The sequence below is a fragment of the Pygoscelis adeliae genome, unplaced genomic scaffold (assembly GCF_000699105.1).
Source record: "Pygoscelis adeliae isolate BGI_AS28 unplaced genomic scaffold, ASM69910v1 Scaffold227, whole genome shotgun sequence".
Taxonomy (NCBI): domain Eukaryota; kingdom Metazoa; phylum Chordata; class Aves; order Sphenisciformes; family Spheniscidae; genus Pygoscelis; species Pygoscelis adeliae.
Window position 1 is genome coordinate 3992388 of NW_008825100.1, and position 11840 is coordinate 4004227.

Genomic DNA, 11840 nt, shown 5'->3' on the forward strand with positions numbered 1-11840 from the left:
TGTATGCTGTTTCAAAATAAGAGCATGTGTAGCTTTGCTTCTTACTTCGTGAGCCTAAGTCACTGCTTTGTATCCAGATATGTATTCTGGAGGTTGATATATCAATGGCTACACCCCCATTGGAGAAGGTGGTGCTGCAGACTATCAGAGGTCCTTCATCATTGCTTCATTTTTATTGTTCTTTTAATCAATTTTTATATTTTTGTATATTTTCAAGGCAAAGGCGGGGGGGGAAAAATAGAATTGGTGCAGTCCACATGGATTGTATGCTGCTGGTGAACTATAGTTAGGAACATGTGATGTTAATTATTCTTGTAGATCTGCACTCTGATTTTATTCTGCTTCCATTCCTATTTGATTCCATTGTCGTAGTTCAGGATACGCAGAGCTGTATGTTTGCTAATGGAGTTAGTGGAGATCCTGTTCTGGCAGCTATTCTTCCAGGCAGATAGGACAAACCCTGTCCAGTGAAATTACTGGTAAAATTCTCAATTGTATCAGTGGTACCCTGGTTTCACTTATTAAATTTAGGGAGTCTGGTGGGGCTTAGCCTGTCCATGGATGAGAGAAAGGTGGTTATCACCATCCCAGTAGATCTTCCACTTGAGATGGAGTCTTCTGTTACTGAAACAGCCTCAATGGTGAGACTTGCAAGGAGGGGTGGGAAAATAGAAGCAGGGATTGTCTGTCTGATGAAACAAACTTGTCAGATCCTTAGGAAGAGGAGAGGTTGGGTGGGAAGAGAACTAGTCCCATTCGTACTTAAAATAGAAAGCATGGGAATGACAAATTGCAGTCCTAGATTCTTCATACTTATCTGAGCTTCTGGTTTTATTTGCTTCCTGTAAATTTTTGCAATAATTTCTTCAATTGAAATATGTGCTAGACAGGACGATGGTAAGATTTTCTCACTAGCCGTGAGTAGCTGTACACTTCACATCTGAGAAGTTAATGATGTAAATGCAAAAGTGTATTGTAAGCTCTAAGAACTAAAAAGTTAACTATAGCAGTTAGCAATTCCTTATGACACATCACAAGGAATATGTCAAAAAATGTCTAGTATGGGAATCTTCTTTTTGAATGAAACACGCATCGTTTACCGTAAGGATTGTTACCAATAGAATATATACTCTTTTCAAAGAATAAAACTGATGGTCTTTTCTTTATTCTTCTTTTCAGGCAGCACAAATAGTCCTGATTTCTCTCTTTGAATTGAACACTCCCGAGTTTACCATGTTACTTGGTGCCTTGCCAAAAACATTCCAGGATGGTGCTACCAAGCTTCTGCACAACCACCTCAAGAACTCCAGTAACACCAGTGTGGTGAGAGGCCCTTGTCCTTGCAAGCAGCAGAGCCCCAAAGACAGCAGCTCATTGATAAGCTGTTGCAGATGTTCAGTAGCATGAATTAGCTGTAGCTGTTGTCTTGAAGCAATGTGGCAACAGAGGCTTCTGTTTGTTGGTTTTATAGGGACTGTTAAAACAAACTCAGTTATTTTTAAATTTAATATAGTCATAACTAGTACAGATAAAAACCAATTACTGAGAGGGGCATGAAAGCTGGTGCTTTTGAAAATCCTGCCAGTAATGACTTTTTGGCTAAAACAGAAATCCTGATACCACAGATTTTCTGGGTTTACCACTACTATTGAAAGCAGTTTAGTAACAGATATATTATCTACTAAGAAGCTTGCAGGATATTTGTGACCTACAAGGTCTCCTCAGTCTACACCTATTACCTTATATTTTGGTTTTACATGAAGCTCTTGTTTTTGTTTCTCTGAGGGAATTTGTTAGTAGAGGATTTAAGTATGCTTCTAAACTACTTCTCTCCCCACAGCAGCAAGGATTAGGGTATTTTTTGCCTTTTTACGTGGAAATCTTGTGAAACTTGCTGGAATTTGAACCCTCCTATCTTTGCACTTCTATAGGGACAAAGTAGACCTTTGTGTAAGCTAGAACTGCAGCATTAGGCTTCCAGGCAAATGGACTGGATTCTCTAATACCTTCGACCTGTGTGAAGAGAGTCAGAATTGGGAGCAATTTCTACTCATTTTGCTGTGGTATAAATGATTGTGCAGTGGAAAAATGATAAGTTAGATTGCTTGCTTATGCTTATAACAAGCACAATCAGAGTGCTTTAGACAATGCAGAAAATAGCTGCATAATTAAATTGCTAAATTGCCAGGGTAATGGTCTGCATGCTTTGGAGCCTGGAAAATAGTATCTGAGAAGCTGGGTAACCTGGTAGGTTGATAAACCATTTCTCTGGCAATATTTGCAGGCTGTACGTGTTGTGTAGTTAAAATTGCAGGTTCTGTGGCTGAAGAAAAGTGCACATATGCTTTCTTTATCCTCAGAGCAGTACCTTCAAGAACATATTAATGACTACATGAACCATGGCTGCAGATTTTTAGGTCAAGAGCCAGAACCAAAACTGCACTAAGCTTGTCTAGCACAAACAAAGGCAATATTTGGACCTGTTGTTGTGTACTCCTGCCTGTGCATTGCAACACGTTGCTAATCCCTGTCTTCCTGCTTCTGTGCCAGGGTTCCCCCAGCAATACCCTTGGTCGGACTCCTTCCCGGCACTCCAGTAGCAGAACCAGCCCCTTAACTTCACCTACCAACTGTTCCCATGGTGGACTGTCTCCAAGGTAATGTGGCAGGCTAATTAAACCACTTGCAAAATATTAAAGGATTTCAACACTGAGTGTGCATTTGCAGAATATGACTCACTTTGAAAGCAAAAACAAGACCAAAAGTTTACAGTAGATTGCTCCAAAGAAACAGGGTTTGAACATGATAATATGTGGTTGGTGATTGAATTCAGTGTTCCAGTCCTCATGTTATCTGTGTAATCTTAATGTCTTTTCGTATAATACTAATTTTCTTTCATAACTAGGCCTTCTCCAGAATCACATTTGTGGATTCAATAAACGCAATATTAAATGGCAGCATTAGAAATTAGGTCTTGCTGAGGTTGCAAATATCACAAAGTATATGACGACTTTCAGGTCAAGGGTTTCAGATTGTGTCTATTTTTTAGGTGTGCCCTTGTGATCAGTAATTCATCTGACTGTAGTACAGTGCTTGTGCTGCCGAGAGAAGTACTGAATCTCCTGTTCCCCTCATATGCTTTGTGAGGATGCAGAACAAGAGGTGGTGGTGACTGTGTTTCAGTGCTGAATACCTCTCAAATCATCCTCCTGGCTGCTCACCAGCAGAACGGTGGCCTGATCCTTTGGGCAGCAGGTCTATTGCAACCAGGTGTTTTGCTGAACCTGCAGATGCTACCCTAGAATATATTGGACCACTCCAAAACCTTTTATTGAGCAAACATGGACTCTTGGATATTGGGAACATACATGTTTTGCACCATAAAAACTTAGAGCAGAGGAGATAGGAATTTAAACAATATGCTCTGGGACTGTAGAAATATTGGAGGAAAGTATTAGGTTGTTACCTGGACAAGCTTTGATTCATGCTGGGAAAGCTTAAAAGCTGCTGCTCTTGTCTGCCTGTCCTGTCTCCGCATGGGAGGTCACTTCCCTTTGTCACAGAAGAGACAGAAGGAAACATGTTGGGTGAGGACTGCAGTTCGTAGTCCAATATAGTAATTTACACTGAAATCTGTTGATCAGCCCTGTCATGAGTTGCTAAACCCTGTCTGGCAGGATGCTTAGACGTGCGAGTTCCCATGTGTCGGGAAAAACACAGGCTTTTATCCTTTAATGAGTAGTTATACTAATTCCAGCAGCATATGAGGAGCACATGGAGTTTCCTGAGAAAATTTTGGATATCTAAATACATCTTTGTGACCCTTAAATCTGCTGTAATCCAAAACTAGACCAAGAGGTGACAAGCCAAGGTTGAGTTGTCTATTATGAGTTTTTTTTCAACAAAGGTTTCATTAAGAAATTAAGTGGTAGAGTTTCAGGGGAATGGTTCCAACTATATTGCTTCCTTTTTGACTAGTTTGAGCACTGTTGCCCTGCTGATTTCTGTCATGGGAAATTATAAACTGAGATATGTCTCCCTGTGGTTACGTTGTGGCTTTGCTGGCCCTGTTTGCATGTGGCACCTATTTTATAAATCCATGACCTTTTACCATGCTTTTTGGGTTTTGCCATTGGGACACAACTGTGTTTTCCACTTCACTCACTGCTTTTCGGTTTGTCTTTGCATTCTTCTCACCTCTTGATGTCAGGATGCATGTATCAAAATACTGATTAAAGCATTCAGCGTACACTTCATACTTTGTTGTTGCTGTTGTTTTCTAGCATTTTGAGTTTAGGAACTGGAGTTTTTTCCCCATGTGATGTGTTCTCAAGGAATAGTTAGAGAGGGCGTGTAATTCCAGAGTATTCTGCCATTATGTTGTCAAGACCAAAACTGCCACTGGTGCAGTGGTCCAGGAATTTCCTTTAGAAAACAATCATTCCTTCAATTTTCTATGGAGTTCTTGGGAGATGTTGATCCAAAAATTTAGGTGTCTTTTCAAGAAGCGTGTCCTGCTTCCTTGCTGGATTTAGTTATTCAAGAGTGATGTGTAAAAGTTACTCTTCAATGATAGGTGAAGGTGGAAGCTGCTGTAAAAGCCCTTGAAAATATTCAGGGGAGAAGTTCTACTTTTTTTGGTGAGTGAGCTCTGAGCAGTAACAGTAGCTCCAGATTTTTACCATTTGCAGAAGAGGTGGTGGCAAGTACTGCAAATCAGTGGCAGTAGCTTCTGTTGCTCTGCTGGACTGCATCCTTCTTGAAAATGTCTTGTGTAGCACAGTTTGAGCATGGTCCTGACTTAGAGAACAAGGGAGAATTTAGCTCTGTTTCTGAAGAGTACATGTGGTCGTCCTTCTTTCAGAAAAAAGGCTTTGGAAGATGTGCTAACAGATTACTGGAAGTAGGGTACACTGCAGTATTGCAGTTGTTGGTATAGAGCTTCTGTGTCATGTTTCCATTACAAATGCTTGTCACTTGCTATTCATCAGTGGTGTAAAATGTCACTTTTCTCTCTACAAACTTGGAAAATGAGCACACCCGAGTCATTCTGATAGCAGTGTGAAAGTCTAAAGATTCCCACAGTTCCTCTGTGTAGCCCTCCTCTGACACTAGGCTTGGCTTTACGTTTTTATGGGACCCATTGCCAAAGGGGTGCCATTGTACCGAGGTTGTGTTTGCCCATTGCTTCCTGGGGTGCTCCGTGTGCAGGCCCTGCTTAACCTCGTCCATGCCTATGTCTTGTACAGGCAGCCTGAATGCAGTCAGTTGAAGGATTATCTCCAGTTCTTAATGCCAGCTTTGGTTTTGAAGATTATACTTTCCTTTGAATTTTTTCTTGATGCACAGGTTGGAGGAATCTTATCTAGAGATGTATGTGTTTTTGGGGCTGGGATGTGTGTCGAAGGGATAGTTTGGGTCCTGTAGGAATATAAAAACGCTGCTAAGCCTAACTGCTCTCCCATATTACTAATGGTTTGTGGGCAATATCCTCAGTATTAATCAGCAAGGCTTCACTGATACTGACTTTCTATAGTATGTATGTGTGCTATTGCCCTTAGGTCACAATTACTTCTCCCGTATTACTGCCATCACAACTGAATTCCAGATGGCTGATCTCTTATTTTTTGTGTGTGTATTTGTGTGTATGCATATTTGAGCTCTCGGGATAGATTTTGAATGTTTTGGTTGAACTGGACTTTGCTGATGCAAATAGCTAATTTGCCTATCCAGGTGATAACATCTGCTTAAGTATCCCCTGATGTTAGTGTCTTCAGAAGGGTAACTTTCAGAAGGTGCTTTCAGGGCCTTGGGCAGAGTCCTTCCTTCTCCTGCTTTCATGTGCTCCATCCAGTTCTGCTTCATGATCACTAGAACATATCCACTGCATCTGTGAGTTACTTCTGCATTTGTACCTGCTTTTTTTGTCTTGACAGTTTTAGTTTTTGGGGAGAGGAGTTATGGAGGAAAGAGGTCTTTTCTGAAGAAGAAAAGCAGGGGAGGGCGCTTGGGAAGACTGAAAATAATAGGAAAAAACCCAGACTTCTGACTGAGAGGAAAGAACGTTTCCTGGGCAATGCTCAGATGAATGGCTTGAGTTTGTGTTGGACAGAGAAAATCTTCTGAGATTTAGTAAATGATGTAGTATGACAAAAAGGAAAATACTAAGTTGTGAAGTCCTCCAGTGTAGGAATACTATTCTGAATGGCAAATGAACTTCTGTAAACTCAAATGTTACGTTCAGGTTGTGAATTTTCACCTAGAATTCTATAGAAATATTTGAAGGAATATCAAATGAATAGGTTTGCCCTGCTGTTTCTGCCTTTACTAGTAGCCCAGAAACCTGTGCATAGTTCCAGTTACTAAAAACCCAAATTTAGGCCTTCAAAGATCTTTAGAGGAAATGCATCAAAATAGAAAGCTAACAATTTTATTTGGCTAGTAAGTTTATGTGCTTGGTTTTTTACTGACAATAAAAATACCATTAAAAATAAAATTTGACAGTTTCAGTATTAAGTTGAGCAAGGCAGGGCATGGAAAAGGAATTAAAATAAGCCATCCACCGTATACAATAAAGACAAGCCTGCATTGTTTGGTGGCCCGTTTGCAGGCAGGTGAGACCTGAGCTGTGAGACTTCTGATCAGCAGTCTGGGTGTCTGGTGTATTTCCATAATAGTTGCATGTAATAGCTATGGTTTTGCTGGTTAACGAGTGAATTTCTTGACACCACTCTTCAGAGACGTTTTCAACTGGCTTTGCTGCTGTTTGCACTGGAACAATTCTTGACTTGTTTGCCACTTCTGATCTTGCAATATCTTTCACTTGTGTATACACAAATGTGACTTTCCGAGGCAGTGTACTTAAACTTAATAGAAACAAAGTGGTGTCCTGAATACTCCACCAGCTCAAGCGTCTATATTCTCATTTAGAAGATGATTTTGAAAATCCATGTACCATAAAGGGAATGGGACAAAAGCAAAGGTTAGACAAATTGGCACAGGGATGGATGCCTTGACCCAAAGATGCAAGATCAAACAGTAACCAGAAGCGGCTTGTGGAAGTTTGATGAGAGATCTGAATCGACTTAGAGGCTGGTTTCATCCAGTCTTTCCAGGTTTGTCTGCTGAGATCTGGGCCAAGTCCCCAATTTACATGATAAGTTTACACTCTAGACTGACTTTCACTTGCTGCATATTTGGGATCAGTTTGAATCTGGTGAAATAGGATCAGATCTTAAGCCCTGAAGAGGTTTGCTGATTGTGTAGGGCCTGATTGCAGGCTCTTATAGAGGCACCAGGAGCCAAATTTGACAAGCTACCTTTGTGTGTCTGATAAAATCAACTTCAACTTTCCTTTCTTCCAGGGAGATCCTGTTGCTTGCAAATACCTGCTTAGAGTTTGAATACAGATGTGTGGTCAGGGATTGTTTACTTAGAGCATTTCAAGAGTTGTTTATAGAGGCTATATCCATCTGTAAAATTTACTGGTTAGTACAAGCAGGGACTATTTTTGTGTGAACCATATTGTTATGTTAGGAATAAAAGTAGAAATGAATAATAAAGGCCAAAACAATGACTTGTGAGGCTCAATGGAGTATTCTTGTTTAATTTTGTTTCTATTAATTTTTTTCTCTCTCTCCAAGGCAGCATGACAGCACTAAGCCACTCAGATTATAGTTTCTTTTTTTCTCCCTCTCCTTTCTCTGTTTTTTCTCTCTTTCGTTTCTCCTCTGATCACGGCAGTCGGTTCTGGGGTTGGAGTGCAGATGGGCTGTCGAAGCACCCCCCTCCCCTTTCTCAGCCTAACTCCATCCCCACTGCTCCTTCCCACAAGACTTTCAGACGCTCTTACTCTCCCAGGTAACAAGCTACCTGTTAAACCAACTTGTCTGAGGTGTCACAGTATTATTTACCTTTCACACTGTGGGATTTGTTCAAATGCGGGAAATTATTTGCAGAGGCTTTGGTTGGAAAAGGAAAAGAGATTATGATAGCTTTCAGAGAGTGGAAGTGGCAGGCAGCCACTTGCTCGCTGCTTGGAGAAGATGTGGCATGCAGGTGGAAAAAAAAAAAGTGGATTTTTCCAGACTCTTCCTCCCTGCCAGGTTCCTGAATGGGTGTACATTTCACAGTTGGTTTCCAACGCAGAACACAGTTGCTGAGCACTTTCGGCAGGTACCGGTTGCATTATGGTAGCATGGGCAAAAGGTCTTTCAACTTGGCTACACTGTGCAAGCGGCACATGAGTACTTTCAAACAGGCAAATGGAGCTCAGTAGTGATTTCACATCTGCGGTAGTGAATATCCATAACACAATGAGGATGAAGCTTGCATTTATGATTTTACCAGCTGTTTGCACAATGTGATTGTGGAACATCTTGGAAATTTGTAGTATTGAAATTAAAACTGTCCTCACCACAAGATTTAGAGGTTATCTATTGCTAATTTTGACATCTTTTCCTACTCCTGTGCCCTCACATTTTGTTCCAATCTGCATACCAATCTTCAATCAGTATAGTGGACTAAAGCTGTACACTGGTTTTAATCAAAAAAACCCTTCTGAATACGAATCTAATTTGTCAGATCTCTGTTAAATTCCTTGGATTTTTTTTTTAAATTTATACCCTGATAACAGGCTTTCTGTAGATGTGGTTTCTCCTGACTTAAATATACTCATTACCTGAGAAAGGACGATATATAGTCTTTCCTAGAAGCAAGACGTTCCTAATGGAAAACTATTGAAAGAAAAGCAAACAAATTGTTCTTTGAGGGCTCAAAATCTTGGAATCTGTGGTGTCTGAGAGAGAAAATAGAATCCCATAGTCTGTACCTCTGTGAATACCTGCAGAATTAAAACTTTAAATCAGTGTTCTGACTCTTCTAGGACACTAAGATATCTGTGGAAGAGATCCATTTTGATTTTTGGAGGTAAGCTAGTTGAGAATTTTTTTCCTCCTTTCATTAGCTGACACCAAGGTTTGGAATAATTTGACGTATATTCCAGCCCAGAGCCTGAAAGTGCAAGGAAGTGGGTTACTGTGTACTGCTTGAGGATGCTAAACTGTTGATTACTTACACATAGTTTGGTTTGGAAACTGAATAATAGTTTATGGAAGTAAAATGTGTTTTATGTCAGACTGGAAAGCTGTCAAATTGTATCTTGATAAACTTGTAGAGAGCTGCATTGTTTTAGTGCAGCAGAAGATGGAAAATAATGTTGTGACATCCCTAAACGCTGCTCATCTCTACTCACTTCTTATTCATCCTGTGACTTTCCTCTAGTTTTCTGCATGGGTCATAGTTTTTTTTCCTTTTGTACCTCTTTTTTTTTTTTTTCCTGAAAGGTGGGTGTAGTTCCATTTTATTTTTTATTCCCCCCATCGTGTTGTCTGTGAAGTATTCCAGCACACATACTGTCAATAGACATGTGTGTTCATATGTAGAGTTTTCGTTCATGTAGAACTACACAGCCATAATGTGATCTCCTACACAGGCTTACTCTTGACATATGAAATCACTGGATTCTTTAGATTTTTATTAAAATGTGGTTTTGTGCTTTGAAAAATGCATCAGATTGGTGGCTCTTTGTTGAGAAATTGCCTCAGTCCTTTAGCATTGCAGAGTCTGTACTTCGATCTATTCTGTGGTAGCAGTATAGGGCAAAATTTATCCCTGAGGAAAGAAGTGGTGATTTTAGCAGAAGATTTAGTGTCAGTGTATCTGTGATTATTTCTCATTTTTTTGCCATGGATTTCATTCTGTGATCTTTGGTAAGTCATGTCATCTCTTGGTGTGGGTACACGGGTGCAGTCACATGTATACCTTCTCGAATTGTGGTTTCATTGCTCACATAATATTGCATGAGGAACCCCTTAAGATCTATGAATTAAACATGCTTGAGCTCAAAATTAATATTTTCGAGATCATATGAAACAAAGGTGGTCCTATCCCTGCCTGATACTTACAAAGAATCTAAAAACTGCCTTCACTTCTGTCTGGAAAGCCATCACAGTGCATTAGTATCATTCAGCTGTCTGAAAAGCCCTAGATACTTTGATTTCTGTAGATTTATAAACAGCTTTTGTTTCCTGGTCTTGGTCTGTTCTTTAAGTGGTTTCTCTTTCTTCCTGGCCTGACAGACACTGTTTAAAGTTGGGGAGTTGTTCTTTGGTTTCTTTGCCAGAATACATGGTGCTGATGCTTGTGTGATCATAGAGTTGAGCGTGTTGCTTGGGAGCCAGGGATTATGGCTATTTTCAGTGTGTTAATCCCAAAGGAATCAGTCAGCACCAATCTTATCCTCTGTCTGAAGTTCTTGAATTTCTTCCAGAAAAAAGAAGCAGCGGTTCTAGATATTTAATATCCTACTTCTAGGATGTTAGAATTTTCTATTGAAAATTATAGCTGTGTACCCAGCATTCAGAAAGGATTTTCTGGTTTTATCCCCCATCCGCACCCCCCCTTCTTTTGTGGAAAAGGAACACAGCTCTTTGTTCAGCCATCCTCCTCCAAGCCCATCCTGTCACCTTTCCCCAGCTGTTAAGAAATAGTCATCCACCCCTGTAGGGAGCCACTTCTTGCCATTTATCGACAAACAACTTGATGTAAATGTCTCGAATTCTTTTGGTTTATTTGCTTCTGGCTCTACTAAGATCCAAATCTCCCCCAGAGAAATTGTTCTCAGTTACTGGGTTGCTTCGTTAAATTTCTCTTGGAAAAATGATTGTCGTGCAAACTCAACTTTTCCTCCTAGATGGAGCAAGTCCTGCCAATAATGCCTTTTCATTTTCTCCAACCTTGTAGGAGCTTCTCTTCTTAGCCACATCTTTTCATATTATCTGCCCTTGCATGCCAGGCATTTTTTCATGGCACTTAATTTTGGATAACCCTTCAAGGAATCCCAAAACTTGTGTGGCTTTATGCTGCTGAGGAGTTTCTGAGGAACAGACAGACTGCAGGAAAGCATCAGATTTGAGTGAGAGAATTCCCAAACTTAGGCTCAATACTGAAGTGCATCTTTTATCAAGACATCGTGCAAGTGGTTTTGGTTTTACTACTCTATAAACGAAAATGGGACATGTTAGACTAAGGTTTACGTCAAGATACATTTTCCTTTCCATTTAACTCTGTCACATTTGAATCCATTGATAGAATATATTTGATACATTATGAAACTCAAATTTCATTGATTTCATTTCCACTAGCTGTCACAGCCCTTTGAGTTATCATAGTGATTGATTTTCTTTATTTTCCTTTTTAAATAACACCATTACCATGCTGGGGATAATTTTTTTTGGTTTACAGAAGCTAGCACGCTCACTGCTGTGGAATGTAACAAACAGTGGACCTGATTTCCCCTCACTTACAGCGATGTAACACCACTGATTGCAGTGGAGCTTCTCCTAGATTTAGCCCTGTTTGAGGAGAGACTCAGACCCGAAGTCTGCTTTGATTCCACCCATGTTTTGTTACAAGTCACTGTTAGAAAGGGTACACCAAATCATCTGTCTTCGACTTGGCATTGTTTTTGTTAAGTCAAAAGCGGATTCCAATTTCATATGTAACGTTTCATATACGTTTGGTCTTTAGTATGCTGGATTATGACACGGAGAACCTAAATTCTGATGAAATCTACAGCTCTCTTCGTGGAGTCACAGAAGCGATTGAAAAATTTAGTTTCCGTAGTCAAGAGGACCTGAATGAGCCAATCAAACGTGATGGAAAGAAAGACTGTGACGTTGTAAGTATTTGATTGATTAATGTCCCCAGATAGGTGAAATTTTAAAATGTTGTGTTCAAACCTGGCTTTGGATTGTTAGTGTACAAAATGTGGTTATTCC

At 40.1% G+C, this 11840-nt stretch overlaps 1 protein-coding gene across 2 annotated transcripts in view; it reads left to right on the top strand.

Annotated features, from left to right (window-relative positions):
* The window catches only part of CLASP1 (cytoplasmic linker associated protein 1), a 186229-nt gene that overhangs the window by 150464 nt on the left and 23925 nt on the right, over positions 1–11840 (top strand). For both annotated transcript variants that reach the window (XM_009327145.1, XM_009327146.1), the window contains exons 30-32: positions 1180–1323; positions 2551–2657; positions 11590–11740. In XM_009327145.1, the coding sequence (XP_009325420.1) occupies positions 1180–1323; positions 2551–2657; positions 11590–11740 (402 nt within the window). The remainder of the gene's footprint in view (positions 1–1179; positions 1324–2550; positions 2658–11589; positions 11741–11840) is intronic.